The sequence below is a fragment of the Cucumis sativus genome, chromosome 4 (genome assembly GCF_000004075.3).
Source record: "Cucumis sativus cultivar 9930 chromosome 4, Cucumber_9930_V3, whole genome shotgun sequence".
Taxonomy (NCBI): Eukaryota; Viridiplantae; Streptophyta; class Magnoliopsida; order Cucurbitales; family Cucurbitaceae; genus Cucumis; species Cucumis sativus.
Window position 1 is genome coordinate 23,151,139 of NC_026658.2, and position 26,856 is coordinate 23,177,994.

Sequence of the window (26,856 nt, forward strand, 5' to 3'; positions counted from 1 at the left end):
ATTTGCTTCAAACGGTGAGACATCTCCAACGTCTCAAACCCAGCGGTGGATCTCACCTCTCTCTCAAAATACTACTACTCCTCTTTATAATCAAAAATGTTCCCTCAAATATCATTTTCATCCCTATCCGTATATCTTTTTGAATAATCTAAAATCTATTTTCAATCATAAAATTAGTTCCACTATGCACATCAAAATTTAAAGTTTATAAAAAATTTTAAATAATACATTTTACATCTTGATAAAAAAAAAAAGAACAAAAATTATTGTATTACTTTACTAAGTCAGCCGAAATTCACTTAGTTAAGTTGCTATATACATTGAACTATACTTGTATTGAGGCTTGCTATCATGGTAAAATAACCATGTTTAACTAGAACATAAACATACATGAGATTGAGCTTAAGAATTATTCATATTAATATGAGAAGTTTGTCGGGTGAGAATTTGAATAATAGATGAGGTATAAGAATAAAGTTGGAAATTTTGTATATAAAAGCAAGAAGTATTTATGGGGTGATTAATTTGTGATGGAACAAAATGTAAAGATTGAGGTGGCACGTATTAATAATCCTAACAATTATTGGCTCTCGTATTCAAAAATTGAAATAACAACAACGGCAACATTGGATTTAAAACGCAAATATTATTATGATTACTAATACTAATAATGACAAAGACAATATATAGCTCCGACTTCATCACCCTTCTTCCAATCATGCATTGGAACCCATGGAAGCTCTGTGGAATTTGGAAGACAAATGGAAGCTCTCAACCCAACAAGCCTTCGTTCTCTTAACGTGCACGGTGGCCGCCGTCATTGGGCTCTGTGCGGCCGCGTGGGCCAAGAAGAGAAAGGGGGAGAAGAAAGCCCACCCACGACGGACAGATCAGAGGTGGTGGAAATGGCCGGCAACGGAAAGTAGGCGGAAGGGGAGCGGCGGCGGAGAGACACCGGTGCGGCTTTTGGGCAGAGAAGAGGAAGGGGAAGAATTGGGAAGCCGGAATTCGACGGCAGCGGTGTGGCAACGGCCGATATTAATGGGGGAAAAGTGTGAGATGCTGAAGTACAGTGGGCTTATTCTGTATGACGAAAGGGGAAGATTGCTGCAGGAACAAATTGCCGCCATGGAAAATGGTTACAAGGTGCTGCTCCGTAAGTTATTTGGGAGATTTGAACACACAAACCTTTTTAAGATTTTTTTTAACAATTCTAAACTTTTCGATAACTTTTTCAAATCTTATTAAGGAAAGTGACAATTACTAACTCTTTCAAAGGCTATACATTTTGAAGAGATGTTCGATCTCTCATACTCACAATTCTTTTAGTAACAAATCCAAAGAAAAAATATGTTAGAAAAATCAGTGAATGTGATTATTATTGTTTAAACGTCAGAGTTGGAATTTCAACAAAGGATTTCCAATGGTTAATTAATGGACAAGTTTTTATTTTTTTTCTCCTTTAAGTAAATTAATGGACAAGTTAGCCTAAACTAAAATTGTTATTTAGTGATAATAGCTTCCAAACAAAGTAATCATGACCTACTATCATTATTCAAATGTACTATAACACATTTAAATATATAAAGAGATAAGATTTTCTAGTATTTAATTGAGTTTTTTTCTTTTGTTGATAAATTATGTATTGTTCTTTTAAAGTATATCTATTATCACAAAAAATAAAATTAATCAACTAATTAGGAGGTAAGAGAGATATGAGTGTTTTGACTCAAGAAAGAAAATGAGTATATGTCATTTGGTGTTTGTACTTTTTCTCCTGTCTTTTAACATCGCATGTGTTGTTTGATTGATTACATGTAGGAAGGAGAAGTCATAAAAGTAAAGACAAGGTTGAAGGATCTACTTTGATGCTCTTTCTCTATGATGGGAATTTTAAGAAAAGAGGTGTATAAATTATACAAAGGGGTGAGCTTTTCCAATGTAATATTCCTTTCTTCTTTTTGATAGATTATCTCCTAATAACTTTTCTTTCTTTTCTCTTTTTACACATTATCCACTTCTCTTGCTTTCATTTTCTTTTGTGATCTTTAGACAATTATCAAGTATGATGTAAAATGGAACAAAAGTAGCAGCTGAATAAGTTCGAAACAAGTGCAAGATGTATCTATCGACATATAGCCGAACTTAGCCAGGTTTAAATCCAAGCTCTATCCCAAATCAATGAGTAAAATTGGAAGAAGAACCTACTGGGGATGGTTAAACTTCATTCGTTGTCCTTTCTTTAGGTTCTTATTTGATACAAGATTCTTCAAATCCAAACAGTTCGTAGCAAAATCAGAGAGAGAGAGAGAGCGAGAGAGAGTGGAGCAGCAGAGCATTGGAACAAAGCTTTTAAATCACAAGGCTAAAAAATATTACAACATTCTTCACTCTTGAGAATTTCGGGTTGGTTGTCTAAAAATACACCATTTAACTGATTGGTGGGTTGAAAAAACAAACCAATCAATCAAAATGGAGAAATTAATGGAGAGGGTAATTTTACAGCAAAACACAATGTAGCCCGAGAACGGCTCGTTGGCTAACAACGAACTGCACACCAATGCTGTGGAAGAACCAATTATCAAACCCTTGGAAATCTGTTGTTCCTGCGGTATATGAAAAACATTTTCAGATTGGCTATTTTCCTATTTTCCACACCATGTCCTAAGGATAATAGGAATCCAAAAAACTAGATCGTTAAGTTCGGTAGCTAACAAGGATAGATGATAAAGTAGATGGAAATTGAAATCTTACCTCATTATCATGATGTAAATACACAATGTACATATCTACGCATAGGATACAATTAGAGGTTCTCTAGACTCCTCTCTAGCAACTCGACTGAAGTAGCAATACAACACCAATTGAACACTCCCCAACAGAGTTCCTATCCCATTTGGGGCCTGAAGTATGGCAGGAAAAACATTTACGTCACATAATAAATGGAGTAAAAGCACAATGAACAACGGAAATGGGTAGGATAATGCTTACATAAACGAATAGATCGTAATTGAACAGTCCATAGAGGAAAAAAGATATGCTCATGAGGAAGGTTGAAAGCGAGAGATAAAATGGCATAAACTCCACACTTTTTGTTCGAATCACCAAATTCTGAGAGCACATCAAAGAAAATTGAAGGGGTAAGAAAACTAGAAAAGTAGGTAAGCCTTTAAAAACGTCCAACAATAAAAGATAGAAAAGAAGCTTAAAAATAGACTTACAATAATAAACAAGGGAGAGGCGAACATTGATACGAGAGAAGCACAACTCAAAATCCCGACAACATTCCGTCGCAAAGAGAGGTCAGCTATTTGTAAGCTCCCAATAACAATAACTATGAAAAGGCCAAATATTCCAAGCAACAATCCTAACATTTTTATCTGTTACAACATGAAGAGAATATTTCAATAAGTTAGACCTTTCGGCTTTCACAGATTCCCATCATTCATAAAGACATAGTCCAGTACATATTATAGACAAATTAATAACCACCTTTTTCCCCTTTTCAGCATATGTTATGAAGAGCATGATGTAGACTAACTGAAATACAGCGCCGATCGAATTGACCGTCATGACCATCGTGTTTCTTGGAGAAATGAGGGGTGTGCCATACCATAGGCAAATAAGGCAGTTTAACAGAGCATATATGTATGGCAAACACGAAAACTGTTCTGTTGTTTTGTTTCTGATCACACGTCTAAATGTATCTCTGCAAATTAATCGCAAAGAAAACAAACCAATAAAATGATGAGCATATAAATTCTACCACCATTATTTATCTAGAAAGTCTAGTAGAGCAGATAGCTAAAACTTACAAGGGTGACAGGAAAAGCCCAAAAGCAAATATGTGCCCTGCAAATGGATAAAAGTACAATTTTCATCAGGAAAATAAAGATTAAAGTTCCAGTTTAACGATCATTTGGTTTTTAATCATTCAAGAGTGTAATTGTTTTCACACATTTTCTTTACAATATTTGTCATCTTTTCGAATTTGTAGCTAAACTTAAAACAGGAAAACTAGTTTCTAATTTCCAAAAACTTGTTAATTCAACCCTTTCTTCTTGAAGGTGAAGACAATACAAAAGAAATGACGATGAACCAAACCTAAATAAAAACCCAAAAATGGTTATCAAATGGGGCTATTACGAATCTTTTCAAATCCCTTCCCTTCACTGTTCTTTACAGATACAAAGAGTTCATAATAACTTAATCTAATTAATCTACTGCTGATCATCAAACAAACTTCATTTTAATCAAAACAAATACAATGAGATACCAAATAGCAGAAATGAATGAAATGGGATTCAAAGAAATAAAATACAGGGGAGGAAAAATAATCAATAAACAAACGACATAGCAAAACAAACACAGAAGCTCCAATTTCGGAACACGTTATTAACAAAAATGATCAAAAGGGCATGTCCAAATTGAAGGCAAAATCCACTTCCCCTCTAAGAGGTTCCAAAACAAAACAATTTCGAAACACGTTATAACAAAAATGATCAAAAGGGTATATCCAAATTGAAGTGAAGACTCATTTCCCGAAAGTATTTTCCAAACAAAACAAACTTCTCCAGCCACTAAGGGAAGAATTGAAGACAAGAAAAAGACGTACCAGCTACCCCAGCTGCATCCCTGCAAATTGAGAAGATGGAACCGAGAAGAACCATCTAGAATAACTTTGAAGACACAACAAAAACTCTTCGTCTCTTGTAAACAAATGCAGCAGCAACAGAAAAAAATATCGCCGCCGGAATATCACCGGAATCAAATGGTGGGATCGATTTTGAAACCCCCAGAAGCGAAAAGAGAAGGATGAAGAAGAAAAAGGGGAGACCCAATTGAGAGAGAAGAATCAAGGGGGAAAAAACGATATTTTACGGGGATTTCGTTAATTGAAAAAATGGGAAAATGGGTTTTTTATATAGACAAAAAAAAGAACAGGGTGGAAGTGGACGGATCTTCCTGATGAACATGATTTTTATTATTTGTTATTCTTCTAAAAGAAATTTAAACGAATTTTAGATTTATCTTGTGGGGGACAACATTTCTTTGGTGGAGAAGGGATGTAGAATAGAAGTGATCCAAAAACGAGTAGACAACAAGGAACTCAACTAATTTTTGAATAAAGTCGATGAATATTAAACAGATAGGTTATAACAAAAATTAATAATAGTTAGGGGTTCTTGGGAACGCGGAGATTTGGGATTATCTCAAGACTCAGATCATAAGATTGATGACTAACAATAATAAACTATTTGAATTCTTCATTACTATTTTCTTTAAATCTCCTTTCAAACGGGATTGAGAGAATCTTAAACTTACAGAATATTTATTCTCAATTTTGCATCTCAATTTTTTCTTTTCATTCTTTTCAAAACTATAATAAACTAACCGCAAAAAACCATCATACCAAATATTTATGAAAATTAATTTTTTTTTCTCTTTACTTCCGTAATTTTATAGGATTTTTCGTTTTGTTACGGTACTAAATATTTTACCGATTTGCTATATTTATCTTTATTATATTTTGTTACATAAATATTTTCGTGGATTGTTGTAAAAAAATCTCATTCAAATTTATTCGAATGACTTAGGCGCAGAAAAACCTCTTTTGAATCACAATGCACAATAACAATGAGAATAGAGTATGTGTCCAGTACATGCAACACTTATTTATTTTAACACAAGCTAAAACAGCTACAAATAAGATAATATAAATGTTGCTCTTAAACAAACTCAACGACCAACCTAACAAGAGGACTAGGTGAAATGCACAACAACATCAGCCTGAGTAACTTAACTTCCATAGCAACCGTGCATTGAATAAAGGAAATGTTGGTTGGAGAAATATAAAAGACGATTGCCACCAACAAGAAAAGTATCCTGGATAATAGGCATTTATGAATATCATCCCTCTTTCAAACAACAACAATGCAACGATCGTATCAACAAATATTGTCAATTTTGTAAAACCTAACAAGTTCAAATAAATTTAGGACAAATTTAGGTCGTATCAATTTGAACTCTAAACCAAATAATGGTATAAATCTATCGCTATACTAACAATAGAGATATTTAAAAATTTTAAAGTTGTTTTTTTTCAATTTAATATATTAACCGTTTTAGTTCTTATACTAATTGTTGTAGTTGTTTTCTTAATGTTGGATGATATTTTTTAAATAAATAATTCATGGATATTTTTTAAACAAAACTTTAACCTTTTTTATCCAAAAGCTAATAAAATGGTATTTTAAAAACTTATGAATTTTTTACCTAAAAGTAAAGTCGATGAACTTTTCATTTATTTATTTATTTGTAAATTTAGCCTTAAAAATATTATAACATTTTACTTTATATCAATAATAGAACATGATAGACCATGTAAATACTTTAGTGATAGACACTCTATCTCGATCTCGATCTATCATAGTCTATCATCAATAAAAGGTAAAATTTTACTATATTTGTGATTTTTTCAACAGTTTTATCGTTAAAAAAGATCAAGTTTCATTTACAAACGACATAAATTAACCTCTCCACCTTTCTTAAACATAGATCACATCATCACACTAATATCTTCATAGGCGAGTTTGAGTTTCTTCCACATAGTTCTTTTATCTCTACATTATTCCACTTTGTTAGTCTTTTTCTATCTTGTCAACTTTTTAGTACTATTTGTTACCTTTTATCGTAATAATAATTTCAATATTTTCAATGAAGTTTCTCATTTTTAACGTAGAACGTAAATTCTCTCTTCCCATTGTTCACTTTAATAATGAAACTAAAGTCAACAATAGTGTATGCACGTCTTTGTTGTTGTTATTATCGTTTTAAATCCACTTTTAATTAAATCATAAAAATCAAACTTCTAAAAAAAATATTTCGTATATAGATATATACCTAAAAAAATTAAAATAAACAATCATCAATTTATTTTTTCTTTTGATAATCATGTGGATCACCACTCAAAAAAAATCACATAAACCAAACTTATAACTAAGTGTCGCTTATAGTAATAAAAATATGTTGATATTTCAACGCAACCTAAAGCTATAATAAAATATAAGTATGATACGTGTCAGTAACTATATATATATATAGATCAAATCTCCTACTTTTACGATAAGAATAATAATAAAAAAAAGAGTGAAACATAATAAAAGTGGGTAATTTAGCATGTGGCTATTAGAAAGATGATGGGGTCATATATGTTGGTGGGTCAAAAGGACATCTAACTTTTTTTTATTTTCTCCTAAACATATAATACTAAAAGGACAAAGAAGAGAGAAAATAAATAAATAAATCTTTAGGTTGTGATATGAATGAATTTATGTCCTACGTGGAAAATTAAGATGTATATATATATACACACATATATATAAAAGAAAAGAAAGAATAGTAGACAAGTTGTCAAATTGAAATAAAGAACGTGCAGTGCACAAATATTCATATAATTTGGTCTATAAAAAATCTATGCCACTAATTTCAATAACTAAATGTGGATGATATTCAAACAACCAATTATCAATAACTATTCATTCATACCAAGTATAATAGCCTACATAATAATTCAATTATTAACATATATAAAGACGAATGAACCTAACGTGTTTGTTACTATATGCCATGTAAAATCGTAATCAATTCATATGTAGTATCTTAATTATACAATATTTGAGAATAGTTTAATAAGACTAAGTCCAATGGTAATAGATAAAAAAAAAATCAATTATACATGTATATCGTACGTCTTTCTCTTCAATCTCTTGATTTCTCTCATCTCTCTTTATTACATAATAACAATCAAACAATAAGCTACCGATCAATTCTAATAGCGTGCTTGACTATATCATTGTTATAGTAAATAATTAATGTCCTTAATAGACATTTTTGAAAGTTGAGGGGCCGCTTTTTAATTAACGACCCAACTTATCTTAGAAATTAGTTCATTTCTTTGAATGGGTATTTTGATTTCTTTTCAACAAGATATGAAAATTGTGGAATTATTTTCGAACTCATGATTGTTTACTTTGTCTAAAGCAATAGTAATGTGAATCAAAATGATATTAACTAAATTTAGAAGGTCCGTAACATTAAATAAAGGTGACAGAGTTGAACAAGAACAATATGTTTATAGACATATCTACCTTATTTAAACATTGATCAAATAAACATAACTTTATAAATGTTATAACTAAACTCATTACTATATGATTGTGAAATTTCTAAATTAAGAAGAAAAAACAAGTTTTGAAAAAATAGAATAATTTTGAAACAAATCACATTTTGGTATTACTAAAACAGAAATAAACAACTATCAATCAAGTACGTATTTATTGAAAATATCAAACAAATGTTAGACATTATTACATCTAAATTAAAGCATGTGGACCAATTTTTTCGTCTTCTAAAACTACAAAATAAATATACCAAATGAAAGGAGGAAAGATAATGAAATAAGGGCCATGTGTTTCTTTTTTGTTCGAAAAAGTCCATATCATTCTAAAAATATACGAAAATAATTTATAATTTAAATGTGATTGTATCTATCTTTGTGTCCCTTATAAGTTTGATTTTTCACCGACAATTTTTGTTTACATTTTAAAAATATTTCAACTATTCTTCTTTAATTTTTTTTGTATGTGATCGATATTGTGACGTATAAAGATTATTTGGTGTGTAAAGTGTTATTTGGGCAGTTCTATATGTAGAGGGGAAGAAATTACATATATTTTTTTCATTGGTTCAAAATATTAGAATTAGAGATGAAATTGCTTTTGTCCTTTGCTAATTCTCAAGTGAAATAAAATAATTGTCAAATAGGGATGTCAATTTTCCACACATATTTTATAGTAGCCCATGAATTTTATCCACAATATATGGCTGAGGTGTTTTCAACCATTAATTTAAGATTCTTGGAAATCTTTTGAATGACCAAAAGTTTTAAAAAATAGGAAATTTGTCCAAGAAAAAAAAATTTACAAAATATTTATTTTTGAGAAGGTCCTAAAGCTGGAGAATTGTAGTTATTTGTGTTATTCTCAGGGTTGAAAGTTTGAAAACCTTAGTTTCTTAGAGCTACATTTTGGTTGGTGCATCTTACTAATGACTCGATTGATATCATATGATTTCCTTTAATGGTTGTTCTGTGGGTTGTACAACACCTAATGTATGAGGGATCCATCTTTGTAGTAAATTTGAATCAACCATTTAATTTATTACCTATCATAAAGACAGCCCTTTTTGTTTCAAAAGTAGAATCTAATTGTTTCACTCTGAAATTTTTGATTCAAAATTTAATTAAATCAAAATCACTTAAATAAAATATTATTCTCCAAATCTATTTGAAAAATTACAATAGTTTTCCCAAGAAAAGAAAAAGTCTTACATCATATTTGAAAGTCATTTAAAATAAAATTCTAGTGGAAATTCTAAATTGATTACATATTCATTTATGTAAGCTTAAAATGAGATATAAATTCATTTTTAAAAAATATATATTTAAAAATAAATGAAACGACAGATTATTTAAAAAAGATTAAAGGGTTGGAAATGTAAATAAAATATTAGTCCAATAATGATAATTTTTTGATATTATATTCAAACTTATCCTTCTTCCATAATCAAATAAATTACACGTAGAAGCAACATCTAGCTTTGAAAAACTTCCTTTTGACACAATCTAATTGCGTAATTTTCTTAATCTTCTATTTTTCTATTATTATAATTCTTTAATAATAGTTGAAAAGAAAAATAAATTAATCATTATTGGTATCCTTTGATCATGTGTTTCATGTCATAAAAAGAAATTTCAGATATTAAATAAGCTATCATTAAAACACAAGGCAATTGTGGATATAATAGTCTAACATATAATAATAGCAAATCTAATACATAGTAAACAATACATCACATAATCACGCCATTTCTATCTATTCTTATCATCCTATCATAGTCTATCATATACTACTATTTCTATCCATTCTTATCATCCTAATTTTTATGCTATGCTATGATGTACAATGATGGATCTTAAGTGTCACAAATTTTTTATATCCGTAAGTGTACGAACTAACTTAAGTGCAGATTAATCTTATGGAACAACCTTAGATCAAACCAATAACCTATTAGTTAGCCATAATAGGTCTAATGATATATCAATACTCAAGTATAACCCATACTACATTACATGATTTCCTTTTTTCTTTAGGGTGAAAATGAGGTTTTTTTCTTCCACAAATAGGCTTAGGCTTGCTTGGGGTTGGCGCTATGGAAAAACTACAGATTCCATCAACTCATCAAGTAGGTGAGGGGTAAAAGCGAAACAACAAAAGGAAACGCAAGAGGAAGCAAATTAGAGAACATAACAATGATACCAATATGAAATAAAAGTCATCATACCAAACAATTTTTCTTTTTTCTTTTTATAGCATGATCACAGCAGTATTTCTACATAAACATGATGAAGAAATAAAGCAAGGAAGCCAAGCATACTTTGTCTCAAGAAAATGCATTTGCATCTGCCAACTCCTTTAGGAATGCCACCACTTCATCTGATGATCCGAGCAGATACCGAGCATTTGTTCGAGCTCTTCCAACAGCACAAGAGAAGTAGTTCTCAGCCTTGAGATCAAGCACATTCCATTGAATCTTCTCCGGTGATGGTTTACGACCGTTTGCACAGTTATGATTTGAAGTTTTCTTCTCCGAGCTCGACCGACCCTTATTGTGTGGCGATTTTGACCCATTCCTGTTTAGAGGAACTTTGATGGAAGGTTTTCTCTCACCCGTTAATTTAAGTCCATCGGTTCCCTTGGCTCTTGGCATGCCTATAGTATCCGATGGAAGTTCTGGCTCGAAGAAAGTGTAGACATCTTCATCCTGATGACACAAATAATTTGAATTAGGACTAGTAAAGACGTAAGGCGTACCGTCATGAACTGATAAATCCAAAATACAAATAATCACATTCTTCAAAACATTTTTAAACGAACGAATGAATAAACAAATATAACCATAAATCAAACTTATGGCTTGATGAATAATTACAACAGGTACGGGTTCTATAACGTGTTACTTGTAAGGAAGAATTTTACCTTCCCAAGAAAATGGCCTACACACAAGACATAGTCTATTGGAGTCGTCATGGACTTGCTGTGAACTATTTCTCCCAATATTCGGTCAATTGCTGATCCCTATCCCAAAAAAGTAAAGAAAGAAAAGGAAGATTAGATAAGAAAATTTTATTAAGTATAATGAAAGGAAAATCCAGGGAAGAAAACAAGACTGACCTTGGTAACGCCAACAGCTCGCACCTCAACAGATCGGCTACCTTGAACAACATCAACTGATGCATTAGAAATTGGACCCGTCCATAAATGCTGTAGCATATCCCGTGCTTGAAGCCTTCCAAACTCAACATCTACCTCAGATGATGAGACACAACAGTAAAGAAAAAGAGATTATAATTCATGTAAGCATTTATAGGAGAAGGCGGTTGGTCCGTGGATCAAGTACCTGCATATTTATAGTTCCAAACAAGTGAAGTTTCCCGGAGCTCATAATGGGAACGGGGAGTTCTCTCTGTGAAGTACTCAAACACATGCTGTAGGAAAAAGAAAAAAAGAAAAAAAAAAGAAACCAAGATTAGAAGCTGTGAAGAATATTTCATTTCATTAATCGTTCTAATTTAAGCACCTTCACACTGTCGACCCATTCCATATTCAAATGCTCAGGCATTGTAGTCATCCAGTCCCCCCTTGTGAAGCGTAGAAACATTCCATTTTCAGCAGCCAACCACATGTCATACTCCCCAAAGTTCTGTGAAAGCATTGGTTTTAGTAGGTAAGGAGGATAGAGGCGAAAATAAAAAAGGAACATGAAGCTAGAAGAAATACATCATCCAAGACAGTTCTGTCACTCCCACTGAGAATGACTACTGTCGTGTTTGGGTCATTGCAAATTGCTGTCAATGGTTCTTTCAAATCTGGGTGTAGTTTCAGATCCATTTCTCTAATCTGATCACCTCGTCTCTCAGGTGTGTCTACCGGTTCAGTTAATGTTGAATTGAACCCCTAAATCAAGAGCACGTGAATGATGTAAGTTAAATCATACTAGATTAAAGATGTACGACATTTTCACATTGTTCAACCTAGACGCCTAAAAGGATTTAGCAGAAAGCAGAAGAATTAGTATGCAAAGTTATTGTGCAGCAACTGCAAAATCTGAGCAGTGTCATTTTCTCGAGTTAACTCCAATTATCTTCCTTCCATGATTTCACCTTTTTACATTGAAAATATTGGTTAGATGTGGCTCTTCCGATCTCGAGTACAGAGTTTTGGTGAAGTTTTAGGATGACATGAATTAAAAAAATACCCGTTAAAGCAAAAACAACCCCAATATAAAATTCCTATGGTTTCTTAAAGCAGATTTTCTGTCATTGATCTAGGTAGGCATATATGATAAGGAGTACGTAGCTAACCAGTATAAGTAATCTATTAGTAGATTGCTCATAATGTTTAATTGCATTATCAAACGGAAGCGGGGGCGGACATTGTCGAATCCTCAGTTCAGCTTCAACGACTGTATCGTTAAGTTCACTGCAAAGAAACAAAAATTTTGTTAGCATCAGCCAATGTTTACTGTTTAGTTCTACCATTAGTTTCAGACATCTTGTATGAACCTACACTACGAGTTAACATCTTGGGTTAGTTATTTGAATTTACATCGTAACCGGCAGATATACGTAATTTTAGATTGAGGGAGAACTCATGATTAAGGCGATGACATATAACATCTTTGTACATGACAGTCCTGCCGATTAGGTGATTACTATAAATGACTACAAACTTCAATAAATCGTTATAAACCTAATACAAGATTTTTATTAGGTCTGATTTAACCTTTTGTGCACATATGTTCAATAAATCCAATTAAAATAAAGCTTCCGAATTAAAAAAAATGAACAATAATTTAACAAATACACAGAGATAAAGGTCCTGCGCAGGAAGGTCCACAAATTGATACCTCACAAAAGTTTCTGCCCATTCCTGAGCAGTGTGTGTAGTCACATGGAGAAAATTATGCCTATGGCGCTTTTCTCTTTCTTCAGCTTCCATATTTAATGCTCGATCAATTGATTTTGCAACTTCTGTTATGTTCCAGGGGTTGACCAAAAGTGCTCCAGCACCCAGGGATTGTGCAGCACCAGCAAACTACAAAAAGCTTGAAAATTAGTAAAGAAAAGAACAATTCAGATATGAAAATTTATAATGTCAGAGCAGAGTGTATTCAATACCTAGGTCTGTTATAAAGAAAAACACATGCAATTATATTGACCATCAGTGGCTTTTATTTCTCATCTTATTGAATTTTTGTAAGATAATTTAAAGGAGATAGTATTCTATGGTCAGAACGTCATATACATACATACATAAATAGGTATACAATTATTGAATCATTAACAAAAAAGTAATACATAGAAATAACGTTTAACTGAATGATGGAAAAGTTACAGACACACAAAGATATTTGTAAATAGTTACAAAAAAAAAAACAGTGATAAACGAAGAAAAGAATACAGGTACAACATATTAAAAAAACTGTCCGTGTCCAGCTACATAACAGTGAGACCAAGAATGTAACCAGACTGCACCTTTAGTTAACTCTATTCCAAACAATAGTGAAAGTGCTTGACTTCATGTATAAGTATAACTATACTCGATTGAGTTCCTTTAAAACCAATCATTCTCAAAATAGAAGATGAAGCATCAACATAAAAAGAATAAAGTATTTGCATGAGGTAGAACCGCTTGAATCATAACAATCATTCTCATATAAAAAGATGATTAAATATTCGCGGCAGTTTAATTTGAAGTTCACTTCATTAGGCCTATATCTAAAGAAATCTGAATTTCAAGTACTAGAATAACATGAGTATCCATTCCTAGGTTATCTTAAGTTTTTACTGGACTAGAACATAAAACTCTCACTGGGATTGGGAAATAGATTAAAAACAAGGGGAAATCACATACTCGGGGTGTAGTATAAACAACAATGACAGCAGAAATATTGACACTGGGAGTTTTTAGAATTACCTCGCTAAGAATTAGAACTCCTTTCTTTGCATCCTGGCAAGCAACAAATTCATAACTGACGAGATTCATTCCATCCCTCAAAGATGTGACAAGTGCAACATCTAAGGAGTGGCAAATAACGAGTTAGTAAATACTAAATAAAAAACATAGACATTTATCTGACATCATATTATGACATCCATTAAAGATTTCAATGTCATAATGCAGATGAAATGAAAGTTGGTGACCTATTTACAATGTATCCCAATATTTTGGAAGCAATTACAATCAGAGGGAAATTCAACTAACACACAAATGGGAGAGAGATGTGTGCCTATGCATCAATGACCTATCTCAAATCAATTTTAAGTTCATTATACAAACATTAGTTTATATCCCAAGTGTCTTGTACGCTGCTTATGCATTATGTGCAATTTGAGGACAAGTACTTGACCTCCAATATTTACTAATTACTAGTCTTATAACACCCTACAAAGCTTCAATTATATTATATGAACTTATCAGAAAACTCAGGATTAAAACCTAAACAAGTGGTCACTAACTCAAAATGGGGTTATTTGCGTTTCAAATATTCAAACAATATTTCATATTCTAATCCAATCACTTAAAGACTTGTCTAAACTGAACCCAATCAGCAAACTTCACGAGTCAGTTAGGATCTTGTAGTGAACTGTCTTTGAATTAGGGTATTCAACTAGCCGAAACTAATTACATAATAATATCATCAAGGCACCAATGGGATACAAATACATCATATACCATCCATAATACTCAGAAGTTAGTGAAAAAAACCTACAGATATGAAACCTTAAGTGACAATGGTGTCAAGATAAAAAAAAAAATTCTACGAAATGTTCCATGATCAACATTTGGCAGATGGAGTGTGAAAATTAATACCTGTTACAGCATATAGTGCACACAGTGCATGAAAATCGAGGGAGCGATCCTGCAGGAAAATAAAATACTTGTTTAAAGCTGTTGCAGTGTTTCTATGTGTGAAGAAATTTGATTATGGCCAGAATAATGATTGTAAAACGACCAAACATATCAAAGAAAACATCAGAAGGTTTCTAAGATGCAATCCATGTACTGTGTACAGTCTCACATCAAACAGTCGTGTTTGAATACTTTGAAGAAAAAAGGAGTACCTAGATTGAACAAGTGATACTCACTTTCATTGATTGATTTGGCAGTGATTTTCATTTACTTGATCATAGAACCAAGCTTTGAAATGAGGCAGTGATACAAGATTTGAGAGAGCATTATATTCCATCACTAATATCTAACAAGCAAAGCTATTATGTATCCAACCATTTATTCACGATACCATTGCTCATAAACAAATTGCATTTCCACCATTACTAAAAGAGAAGTTAAGAGCACATAAATAGGCTCACATCTAAAAATCTTACATTCAAGAAAGGAAATAAAGAAATTGCGGACAAACCAGGTGATGTATAGGCACAGTAGTCAGTGTTCCAAATCTCCCATTAATACGCCCAACTATTTCATGAACTTGGCTTGTAAGCTTTTGGTCTGTATTGACACAGGATACAACTTATAATTGATATCTAGAGATGCTTAAAGAAATAGACTAGATCAGAAAACATGTAATATTGAAAGAAAACAGTGCAACAAAAGTACATATATGTTATATGTGTCAATCCTATACAAGCATATTGTTTACTTATATCTAAATAAACTTACAGGAATATATCTAGCATAAGCTACCTATCTATGATGTTCCGGAAACATTCTTTTCTCATTTTTAAGAAACCAACATTGTTTGCAGCCATAAACCAGCAGTGCTTAATTATGGCAATGAATGCCTTATAATTCATGTAATGGACGGTTGAAGTTAATGGATTGCAATAGTCTAAAAACTCAATTAGAAATTGAAGCTGACAGTGATTTCAGCTATAGCTTCTACTGAATATACCAGCACTGCACAAACACATTAAAATAGAAAACGCTTAGAGAAAACAACCATACATTCTGGCACATCTGTTCTTGTTGGCACTGCAATTTGTAGCAAAACAACTTTATCACGCCAATAAGGGTTTTCCTCCAAGAATTTTTCAAATGCTAATATCTTTTGAGGTATTCCTTTAATCATATCAAGACGATCAACCCCTAACATTACCTGCAGCGCATAAACAATTGCAAGAATAAGACGAATCCTGCCCAGGAGAAAAAACCAGAGAACATGGTGAAGTATCTAAAATAGAGTTAAAAATCCATACATGGCTGCATTGCTATTAGTACAAGCAAGCCAGTTCAGAGAGTGATGACAACAAACAGCAGGAAGAAGACTTCATAACAAATTAAAGTTTGAACTCATTCAATATAAAATGTCCACTGAATTAACAGAATAATACTAAGTGAATATGCAAACAAAGACTAAGATATCTTTGTCTTTTTTCGTACTTTATAGAAGGAAAAAGATTGTAGAGAGGAAGATTTTGAATTCCTTGTCCAAAATTTTAAAATATTGGTGAAAAGTTCAAGTTTTCTCTGTTTGAGGACCTTTTTTGTCATCTAATATATGAAATTGAGAAAAAACAATACTATATCAATATAGAAAAGACAAAGTAGGGAAAAAGAAAAACATCTCAAATGGGGCTGCATAAAACAGTTTGTAAAAAACTTTAAATGGAATATTAGGAGAAACAATTACATTAAACTGTATCCTGAAATCAATTACTCAATCTTAGATTTTTCCTCTCATTTAGTTTTGTAAATTTGTATATATTCCTTTTTTAGTGGAAACACACTGAAACTACTAATCCGGACTTGGTCGCTATATTTTATGCCACAAATTAATGCAGAAATTCTATTGTTGTTATATTTTTGTATGACAAATAACAACCACTGTGGATTAAAACAACTGTATACCTTTCGACCTTTGAATCTTTCCTTTAACTCTTCAATATGTACTTGGACTTCAGGAATCTTAAGGGCACGTATGAATCGTTCCGAGTCGATACCAATAGGAAACTGGAAATTTAAAAATTAAAATTAAAAAGTTAAAATGGTAATTAAGATTAACACCTATGAAAAGGTGAAGTAAAGGGCTTCATCAATCCAAGAATCACTAGGGAAAAAATAACAGAAACATACTGCAGCCACCCGCGTTAGCTTTCCTTGGTCCTCAACTCCTTCTGGTGTACCCTCAAGTCCAAGAATACGAGTACAAGCACTTACGAAATGACGCGCATAATCATATGTGTGAAAACTGCAAAATTATAGTCATTTTGTAAAGGTCGCACAAAAAAGAACCATTAGATAGAACATTCAGGTGTTCAAAAGTTATCGTCCAAGTGTAATTAAATAAAAACAACTATTATGAAAGATCATGATCGTTATTCTTGTAAAAGGTTGGAGGAAACAAAACTTTCATACTATGCTCCTATATATAAAGGTTCAGGAAGGCAAATTCAGTACAAGAGCTCTATAATCATCTACTCTGACCGTCTTTTTATGCAGACAAAAACAAGCACACAAAGGTTCGATCAGTATGGCAGAGAAACCTACCCAACCAGATCAGCAGCAAGTACTGAACGCAGAAGCTCTGATCGGGATGGAAGGGTTCTGTGGATTTCAGAGGAGGGAAAAGGTGTATGGAGAAACCAGCCGACTTTCATCTTACGATTATGTTCCTTGAGACATTTTGGAAGGAACATAAGATGATAATCATGGCACCAAACGACATCACCCTCCTCATAGTGCTTGTTAACTACATCCGCAAACATTTGGTTTGCCTTCTTGTATGCGGCAAACTGAGACTGAAAGCTACGGGTGGTGGCAAGACGATCTTCTTGAGGAAGGCCAAGGTAATGAAACAGAGGCCATAAAATGTTGTTACAATAGCCATTGTAGTATTGATGAACAATCTCTTCATCAAGGAAAACAGGGATACACCTCTGCATCCAAGTAACAAAAATTCAGAAGTGGGTGGGGGGGTGTTACAATGAAAACTGATAACTGAAACACTAGAATGCCATCTCAAAAAATTTCAAAAAACACTAACGAATACACTTAGTACCTTTTCAGCCAAAGCTTCAGTCAGTGCCTTTTGTCCCACCTCATCGGGTACGTTTACACCAGCCCAACCAATCCATCTCGCCTCAAATTCCTTCACGCCTTTTAATAAATCCATCGAGAATGCATTATTTTCATAAATCAAAATTATGAAAATCAAGATAGAAAAAAACAATTATGAGAAAACAAGACAATTAAAATAAGGCCATAAGAACCACTCACCCAGAAGTGCACTCACTAGGCCTCCAGCACTGATCTCTAGAGACCAGGAATCTTCACCCCTCCTAACTGCAGAGACGGGTAACCTATTGGCCACAACCAGCAACCGTTGTCTGGGTGGCTTGCCATCTTGCTTGTCACATCCTTCGCCAAAGGTCCTTGAGGCTACAGAAGCTTCGGAAAATTTACAGGGAATTCCAACGGTTTCTTCTTCTTTCAAACGATGGTCATTTTCAATTAGTTCAGACTCCTTACTGTAGTCATTTACTTCGTTTGAGTATGAATCCTTAGAGCTTTTTCTTAGTTTTCTCTCTCGCAAGAGCCTTTCCAGTCGACCAGGTATACGGTCTGAACTATCGTTTGAATTACCGTTATACTTATTCCCAGGCATACGCTTACTTTAGAGCCTACCCCCTTCAAGTATCAGTTCGAGAGCAATTCAGCCTTTTGGAGCAATCGCACAGTGCGTCCTACAATTTAATAAGCAATAAGTTACCATTTAAAAGTAGTAATGCCACCCGACAAAGCCCTCCCAACTGCTAGCAAGTGGGAAGATTTTAAGACGGCTCCCAACAAAATTAAAAATTGAGAGAATATTCATATAATTTTTTTTAAGAAAAATGGGGTCTACCACAGTATTCAAGATTTTAAACATCCCTTGCAAGCAATCTCCAACAACTAAATTTTAACATCAAAATTCTTCTGAAAACTTATGATGTAAACAATGCGAGAAGGAATAGAATAGAAAAGTGAACAGATAATCATGGTGGCACGTTTTACGAAAAATCAAACAATAGGTACAAAAACAAAATAATCCCAGAAAAGAAGAGAAAGAGATCAAACTCTTGAGCAGAGAGAGAAACTTTTTCAACATAAAACGATGGTCTCACCTATTATTGATCCAATATTGACAACTATTGAAAGCGGGGTTTCCAACAAGAAGTCAGATAGAAAGTGGAGAGGAGAATAAGTGACAACAAAGAGAAAATCTCCAAAATTTGTACGACCGATAGCTATCACACAGAGAAAAAGCAAGGAAACAACATGATCCTCGTGTAAGCTTTATAGGATACGTAAAGCTGTCCAGCCATGCAAGTAAGGCAAAGGAATTGTGTTGAAGCAGAGAAAGTAAAAAGATCACTCTAATGATAATAGCATAAAAAATCTACATACCTAAAACACAATTTATTTTAATTTTAAGTGACCACTATCATTTTCTGTTCAACAGTAATTGTTTAGTTTCACTTTCAGTCAACCTTGGATTCATTTCAACCAATAATCGACGAATCCGAATCAAAGTAATTTCCTTTTAGTTTGGCAATAATATTCAATATAAGACAAACAAAAGTCTTGAAAAAGATTTGAAAATTAGCTCACTTGAAGGAGTACTGATACCAATATAGATAAATATCCAAACAATCTCAAGTATTCAAAAGAGGCACTTTTCCCAGGGAAAAGAAAAAACTTTTCTCAGGAAAGTGAAGGCGGTGAGCTTTGAGTAATCTGGAGAGCAAAAAAAAGGAAAAAAAACATCAAATTTACTGTGCAGAATGCAAAACTGAAATGATACGCCCAGATTCTTACACTATTATATCCGTACCGAAAAGGGTCAATGAACAGTCAAACAATGTCATCGGTGTATGAATGAAACAGTATCGTGGTAAAATTTAAGGACTGAAATACGAATGTCATCTGAACTCTTCACTTACTGACAAAGATGAAACTATCACCACACACTTGGGCAACATGCATGGCGCAACAACACTATATTATTGTCGTTACTCTCAACAATTCGACTCAAATTGGCAAAATAGTTAGACTTCCACAACAAAACCGAGGATTTTTAGGTTATTGCAACACGAGACACTGATAGTTACATATAAATTATACTACAACTTTATCTGTTGCTTTAGAATTACGATTTCTACGAAACATATTGATAGGAGAAAAATTTATAACATGACAAATTAAGATCGAAGAAATTAATAAAGTATATAATAATCTTAGTCTCAAGTGAACGGGCCAAGTACTTTTCATTTATCATAAACTTTGCTCTTCTCAAAAGGACCTTGTCTAGATTTTAGATACAACTTCTAGTAAAATTTAATTTAATTTTCATTTTCATTTAAAATTAAAATACATATAACAAAATTGTTTCAAATTGCATGATTTGTTGAGTATTTACTATAATAATAAATTTTTACTTCCTATTAGTGATCAACTAAATTATATCATGATCAACTAAATTATATTGATATGTTTATATAAGACTATAATTGATAGGTGTCTATCTAGGTCATCAAGTTTATTGTCAATAGACTAAAAATGTAAATATTTGCAATAGTTTTAAAATAAACAATCTAATATTTGTTTGTATGAAATAGAGGTATTCAAATAAGTCGACAACTCAAACTATCTGGACTATCCAACCCAAAATGTAACATATAGATATATTTGAGTTAATTTTTTTTGTCCTAATTGGATTGAATTATGGGTTGATTGTAAAGAAATTTGGATTGACCCAATCCATCTCAACCCAATCGAGTCCAATCCATATTATATATTTCATATAAAAATACGTTTAAAGTTTGACTATTTTTTATTGTTTAATCGATAAATTTGTGAATTTTAAACATTTTTCTTTTTAAGATTGTTATGATTGTTTATTATTAAAGTTCGTATTAAATATTATAGATATTTTATATTTAAATTTAATGAAATTTTAGATATTAATAATGTGGTAGGATAAAGTTACCTATTTTAAATTTTAAAGAAAAATCTCTAACCGAACGAAATGTTAAGGGTTGGGTTAGAGATTTTAATTGAATCCTACTAACGGGAACATTTTAGTGAAGATTTTATTTAGTTCTTTTGGTTTTCAATCCAGCTAACAGCTGACCCATGTACACCCTAGTACAAAAGAACACCTGAACTAAAATTTAACTATTAAAACTTTAGCATCATCTGCAAAACCAACCACTTGAAAAGTTACTGCTACTCGGAATTTTGATGTTATTAAGTCCACAGAGAGCTCCTTCTTTTTTTCTTTCCCAAAAACAATCCTATTTTCTTCGATATGCGGCCCATAATCGCATGTCAATCTTGACTGCCTATACCACTTTAGGCAGCTAATTCGATAGGATTAGGAGCCAGAATAATTAAATCTAATAAATTCACTGTCGGCACAGGAAAACAAAGTTAAAAGAACATTTTGAACAATGCAAAACCCACCAAATTTTGATGGTTTTTCAAATCTATCAAAAATGCGTATAAACGTGCTTTAATCAATTCAGTCAATGTTACTGTACTAGTTCAAGAAACACAACGCACAAACATTGCCACCCAAAAAGTAAACTGCATGACCCACGTTGCATGTACAAAACTGCTTACATTTTTTATTGGATGGCATGACGAATGACCCATGGTGCAAATAGAATGGCTAGTGCCATTCAAAAAGGAATCCACAAGTCAACAACGTAAAAACAGAGAGTGAGATGTTACCACTCGAGTCCACCCCTGTGTAGGACTGTTTCTTCTAATTCATTTTATACTTCTCTCTTTAATTTTTCAAAATATACAATTGCAAGTTAAATATAAATAAAACAATTAGAAATAATAATGCAAGTCTAGTTATTGTTCCTCATCATAGAAAAAAACTTCAGTTAAATTTTTTAGAATTACGAAAATAACGATTCAAGGTGTATTGAATTTTTTGAATATTTATAAATATTTTTTTACATCTATAAACATTTTTAAACAGTTAGAAAGTGACATTAGTAGAATAAAATAGAACATTATTCTCATTTGTGAGAAAAGAAAGTAACTACCCTTGCCCTTTCACCCACTTTCAAAGCAATTGAAGTAAAAGCAAAACAACAACAAAGTAAGAAGTTTTAATCAAAAGAACACTTTGCTCATGGGAGTAGACCACAGCATAGTTGAGGAGCTTTTGAAATGAAATGCATGAAAAGTTATTGAAAATTTGGCTTCGACAAAAACAGTTAATTCGAAGCACCGAATAAAAAAGATGGTCGTCTGAATCGAGTCAATCAAGTTATTTTGAATAAAATCAAAACACAACACTGAAAGGAAATGATGTGCAGCCTCTAATTAGACTTAAATAGCATGTTTAGTTAAGCAACAAACAACTGTTGGCACCTTTAGAAAAGTGTATTTATTTAAAAACATGTGGGGTATAACACTGTCATATTTGGCCCAAGTGTTGTGATAATAATTCCACTCACTGTTTAGTAGTGAATATGTTATGAAATTGGAAAAAAAAAAAAAAAAAAAAAAAAAAAACCTAGAGAACACAAGGCAGAAGAAAATCAATACAAAGTTATTTATCTGATTATTAACTGATAGTGTATTAGCAATGTTCAGAGACATAGAAAGAACAATGATTATTTGAGAAGAACTATGTTCATTAATAGCAAAGATTCATTATTGGTGATCCTTGATCCTCTCCAAAGAACAATTAACAAATTCAAGATATTACAATAAAAAAAAATTGTAAACCCATGGCTAGTCATATATTGACAAACAACTCTTCATATTCAACAGTTTTTTGAAGTAAAAAACTCAACTCCTTATGAAAAGATTTTAAATATTTTAGGTTCTCAAAAGTTTGATGGTTATATGTCATCTCTCTCTAATTAAGATACTGATGACAAGGAACATGTCTCTGGCAACATGTTTTGGCAAAAAGTTTAAATTCATACACATTCTATTTCTTTGTTTAGATTCAATACTGATATGTTATGAATAAATAATTATGACATCGAATCAATACTTGCAACAAATTAAAAACCGAGCACATTGCAATGTCTTTCCTCCTTAAAAATGATAAACACTAACCTATGCAGATGTCCATGCATTTCCAGTTGCATGCCTTATAAAAAATGATACTGAAGCACAAAAGACGATGGGGAGACATGGGGGAACTGTTCAGAGGTTGGAAAATCAAACAGCAATCTTCATTATTACACTTAATTCTTGCTAAATGTTTGAACATTTTTGTTAAAGTGTGAGGTATAATTAAAATTTACCTATCACCCAAAAGCTTGCTTATGGGTATTTGATGATTTGACATGTGTTCAAACCGTTGTTGTGATGTCATTTTCTTTATACTCAATATTGATTTCCACTTACTAAAATTTACCAAAATTCATGAACTTAAAGTTTTTAGGTTGGTAAGTAAAATTTTTTTGTTGAAGTATAATCCCTTAGAATGTTGGGAAAAATCAACACGGCGGTAACCCAAAATGCATGATTATAATTAGTACGTTCCTTCAATTAAGCCTTAAATCCATGACATACAACACACATATCAGGTCTTGTCCAATATTTTAAAGATTTTTCTATTTCAATTATAATTTTAAAAACTTTTATATAAAATTAATGGTAATATTACAACTATATTACAACTATTGAAGAATAAATTGAATCTTGCAACATTATTCTTTGTTTACAAAATGTTCATATTCCTTTTCAATCACGGTTGCAATATCATCTCTAAGCTCTTATAAATGTTTTTAAAATAATTATGGGGTAAAAATTTGTTAAATATTTTGGATAAAAAGATGAGAAAAAGAATAAAATGTGAGGATGTGTCCTTATTTCTAATCCAAGTCCTTGTCACATCATTTTGGGTCCTAATATAGGTCAAGACATTTTAACAATATTTAAATCCAATCTAGCTAAAAATAAGTATGAAAAAATAAAACAAAAGTCAAGAATATATTTCAAGAATATATTTCAAGAATATATTTCAAACAAATTCTACTTTTTCTGATTTAGCTTGAGAGAAAGAAGTACTAATCTCGGTGGATTAATGGAATTGCGGTATTAAACCCGTCGCATCTTCTAATGCAAATAAACATCAGAGTATCTTCAAAATATCTATTTAAAAGAAAATGAAGCATATGGTCCTTCCTTAGACCTTTTCAAAAGGATGGCACGTGACTAAAATTGACAATTGGCCTAAGGAATGCTTCAAAGACAGAAGTTGACTGAACAGACTGGCTTGCAGCCTTGTTTTCTATGGTAAATGAAGGCAAGTGGAGTAGAATTATTGCTATTGTCAGTGGGTATGGGAATCTAATAGTAGGAGAGCCCGTGAAATACATACCGTAGTGAGAGAATTTGAAGGAACCATAATTTCGTCATCCATGAAAAGAATTTGCGAGGGTCCCAAAATAAAAGATATTCTGACTTTTGTCCTTTGGCCAACTTCACACCCATTTAGTCTGGTAATATTCCTTGGACGGGCAGTTAAATCTTCTTCGGGGTGGATGGCAGGTGGCCTTTCAGATCACACCAGACTGAAATTTTTTAAAACATGACAATCCGTTTCTGGGCAGCTATGTAGTCAAACCCAAAAGAGCACAGAACTACTAGGACAGTACCTTGCCTAGAGAGTTAGGCTAGTGTATAAAGAAAATTACAAAGAAAGTGCTTTAAAAAATGTCAGTCTCTAGTACTGTTCAGTAAGAGATCTCAAATATCACTTTACAAATGAAAGATTCTCAATTTCCTGCAGCTTTTAACGTTTTTCTTCCCTCAGAAAGAAGTGCTGGAATGGGCTACATGTAGAGTCTAATCTCGAGCTCCTTTTGACAACATATGGAAGGTTTTGATTCGGAAAATAAAGCCTCGAATTTCCAAATACTGGAGGCTTACAAAGAGAAAGAGGAACTCATATCCAATATTTTCTCCACCAAAAATTTGAAAATTATTCAACGTGGCCCCTGGCCCCACGTTGCAAAATTTTGCCCAAACCATACGTAACGCGAGTATAATAACTAATTAGCCGGAAAAAACGCCATATTTTCTCTATTTCTTGAACTTTTAAGTTATGACCACGAACCTGGTGTTAAGGAAATTTTTTGAAAATAAATTATGACGATCCAATGGGATTTGTGCTTCTGTAGCAATCCAACTGACCCACTTGGCCGAATACATAATTTCTGAATAAATCTTTTGACACTGTCTTCTCACGCTAACCAAAACGATATTTTTCGAGAGTTGTATCACATCTTGACGAAAACGGATAATTCCTTGGGGATTTCCAAAACAGAGTCTCTCAAGATCCCCATGTTTTTTTTCTCAATCAATGTAATAATTACTTTATTTGATTTCCTTGATAGTGGTGAAACAGGATACTCGGTAACCCGTTTTTTTTTAAATCTTTTTTTAACGGGTCTCGTCATTTATTACGATACGTTATACAGTATACATCCGGAAACAAGATTCTTCTAGACCATTATACTCCAACCTTTTCTTCTTTGTTTCCCGGTTTTCAAGCAAACTAATAGAAACAAATTTTCAACTATTCAATTCTTTTTCTATAAGAGAGAACAAAATCAAAGCCAAATTCAATTTGGATTCATTGAATAAAGGTGAGGTATAATCCTGAAGAAGTCTGACCCGAATTACCAAATTTTCCAGACTAATAGAACTCCTCATGTTATGCTAATGATTTTTCAAGAAATGAACAAAAGGCGGGAACGGTATTAGGCTCAGAAAAAATGGCGGGAAAAAACTTAATTTCGATTCAACCAATCATATCCGAGGAGGAAATAGAGAATTAGCTCGAGCGATTGCATCCCCAAGCTCAGAAGGAAGACGACGATTCATTAGACGCTGAAAATAACTAAACAGAACAAAACGATTCCAAAAGCCAAGATTACACGAAAAGCAAATGCCGTCGAGTATAAAGAAAACACAAAAAGATAGATTCGCCGTCAGAAAAAAAAAGTGTATATATATACATATACACACGCACACACACACATATATATCAGCGCGTTTCCTTTATTGTTCTTTACTTTTCTTCAAAACCAAAGATCTATACTACACAACAATACCTACTAACTACAAAATCAGTCAAAACAGCATACAGATATACAGAATACAGTACTCTCGGAGTAGTAATAGAACCAGCGGAACAAAAAATCATTCTAAGAACCAAAGAACAACAACAGATACAGCGAAAACGTCGCATGCAAAGACGCACATACACATTCATGATTGAAAGTACAAAAACAAAACGCATAAAATAAGAAGTACAGGTTCAGAAACGACGACTAACCTGAAGGCGTATGAACAAGTAAGGCAGAGCTTATTGAAGGCGAATTCGAGAGAGTAAGAAGAAGAAGAGGAGGAAATGGAGGGGATGAAAATGAAATTGGAGAGAGAGAGAGAGAGAGAGTAAATGGGAATGTGCGTTAGAGAGAGAGAATTTGGTTCCGTCAGCGTTTTGGGGGTGTGTGTGAGTGAGTGTGTCCGTTGGGCTGGTGGGAAAGGCAAGGATCAGCTTTGATGGCGTCCAATCATATGGAGGGAATTTGTTCTACCTTTTTTTTTTATTTTTTTTTTCCTTCTTTATTTATGTTTTTCTTTTCTTTTCTTTTTGGTGGAAATGCTTATGAGTTGTGTGCAAACGAAGCATAAACTTTTTGAAAAATTATAACAAATAATATAATTACAAACTATT

General features: G+C 32.6%; 3 protein-coding genes across 4 annotated transcripts; 1 reads left to right on the forward strand and 2 right to left on the reverse strand.

Moving 5' to 3' along the window:
- Nucleotides 1–583: 583 nt before the first annotated feature.
- LOC105435287 lies at nt 584–2,390 on the forward strand. The gene is made up of 3 exons (XM_011655724.2): nt 584–1,156; nt 1,822–2,153; nt 2,247–2,390. Exons 1-2 carry the CDS (start codon nt 733–735, stop codon nt 1,911–1,913), a joined length of 516 nt encoding a protein of 171 aa, XP_011654026.2. The 5' UTR covers nt 584–732; the 3' UTR covers nt 1,914–2,153; nt 2,247–2,390.
- LOC101220605 (bidirectional sugar transporter SWEET2) lies at nt 2,215–5,131 on the reverse strand. The gene is made up of 7 exons (XM_004146030.3): nt 4,616–5,131; nt 3,816–3,852; nt 3,493–3,709; nt 3,222–3,380; nt 2,992–3,111; nt 2,755–2,903; nt 2,215–2,606 (listed from the first exon to the last, which is right to left on the reverse strand). The coding sequence occupies exons 1-6, from the start codon at nt 4,668–4,670 to the stop codon at nt 2,790–2,792; spliced, it is 702 nt and encodes a 233-aa protein (XP_004146078.2). The 5' UTR covers nt 4,671–5,131; the 3' UTR covers nt 2,215–2,606; nt 2,755–2,789.
- A 5,226-nt stretch (nt 5,132–10,357) lies between these two features.
- On the reverse strand, nt 10,358–26,691 carry LOC101204478 (alpha,alpha-trehalose-phosphate synthase [UDP-forming] 1). Of its 2 annotated transcripts, XM_031884239.1 has the most exons (19): nt 26,452–26,691; nt 19,737–19,862; nt 18,363–18,829; nt 18,145–18,242; nt 17,634–18,022; nt 17,220–17,334; nt 16,995–17,096; nt 16,092–16,242; nt 15,547–15,635; nt 14,997–15,045; nt 14,100–14,200; nt 13,030–13,217; nt 12,485–12,602; nt 11,901–12,077; nt 11,701–11,823; nt 11,521–11,608; nt 11,295–11,425; nt 11,100–11,198; nt 10,358–10,884 (listed from the first exon to the last, which is right to left on the reverse strand). In XM_031884239.1, the coding sequence occupies exons 3-19, from the start codon at nt 18,748–18,750 to the stop codon at nt 10,504–10,506; spliced, it is 2,787 nt and encodes a 928-aa protein (XP_031740099.1). In that variant the 5' UTR covers nt 18,751–18,829; nt 19,737–19,862; nt 26,452–26,691; the 3' UTR covers nt 10,358–10,503. The 2 variants fall into 2 exon arrangements, with proteins under 2 accessions (XP_031740099.1, XP_004146015.1); XM_004145967.3 differs by lacking the exon at nt 19,737–19,862.
- Nucleotides 26,692–26,856: the final 165 nt, after the last annotated feature.

Excerpts from the sequence above, each read along its gene's own strand:
- LOC105435287 (XM_011655724.2), top strand. The coding sequence starts at position 733 with ATGGAAGCTCTGTGGAATTTGGAAGACAAATGGAAGCTCTCAACCCAA. Across the intron at positions 1,157-1,821 it reads TGGTTACAAGGTGCTGCTCC|GAAGGAGAAGTCATAAAAGT; the intron begins GTAAGTTATTTG and ends GATTACATGTAG.
- LOC101204478 (XM_004145967.3), bottom strand. The coding sequence starts at position 18,750 with ATGCCTGGGAATAAGTATAACGGTAATTCAAACGATAGTTCAGACCGT. Across the intron at positions 18,023-18,144 it reads CTGAAGCTTTGGCTGAAAAG|AGGTGTATCCCTGTTTTCCT; the intron begins GTACTAAGTGTA and ends ACTTGGATGCAG. Across the intron at positions 15,636-16,091 it reads AAGAACAGATGTGCCAGAAT|ACCAAAAGCTTACAAGCCAA; the intron begins GTATGGTTGTTT and ends GTGTCAATACAG.
- LOC101220605 (XM_004146030.3), bottom strand. The coding sequence starts at position 4,670 with ATGGTTCTTCTCGGTTCCATCTTCTCAATTTGCAGGGATGCAGCTGGG. Across the intron at positions 3,710-3,815 it reads GGGCTTTTCCTGTCACCCTT|AGATACATTTAGACGTGTGA; the intron begins GTAAGTTTTAGC and ends ATTAATTTGCAG. Across the intron at positions 2,904-2,991 it reads ATTACGATCTATTCGTTTAT|GCCCCAAATGGGATAGGAAC; the intron begins GTAAGCATTATC and ends GCCATACTTCAG.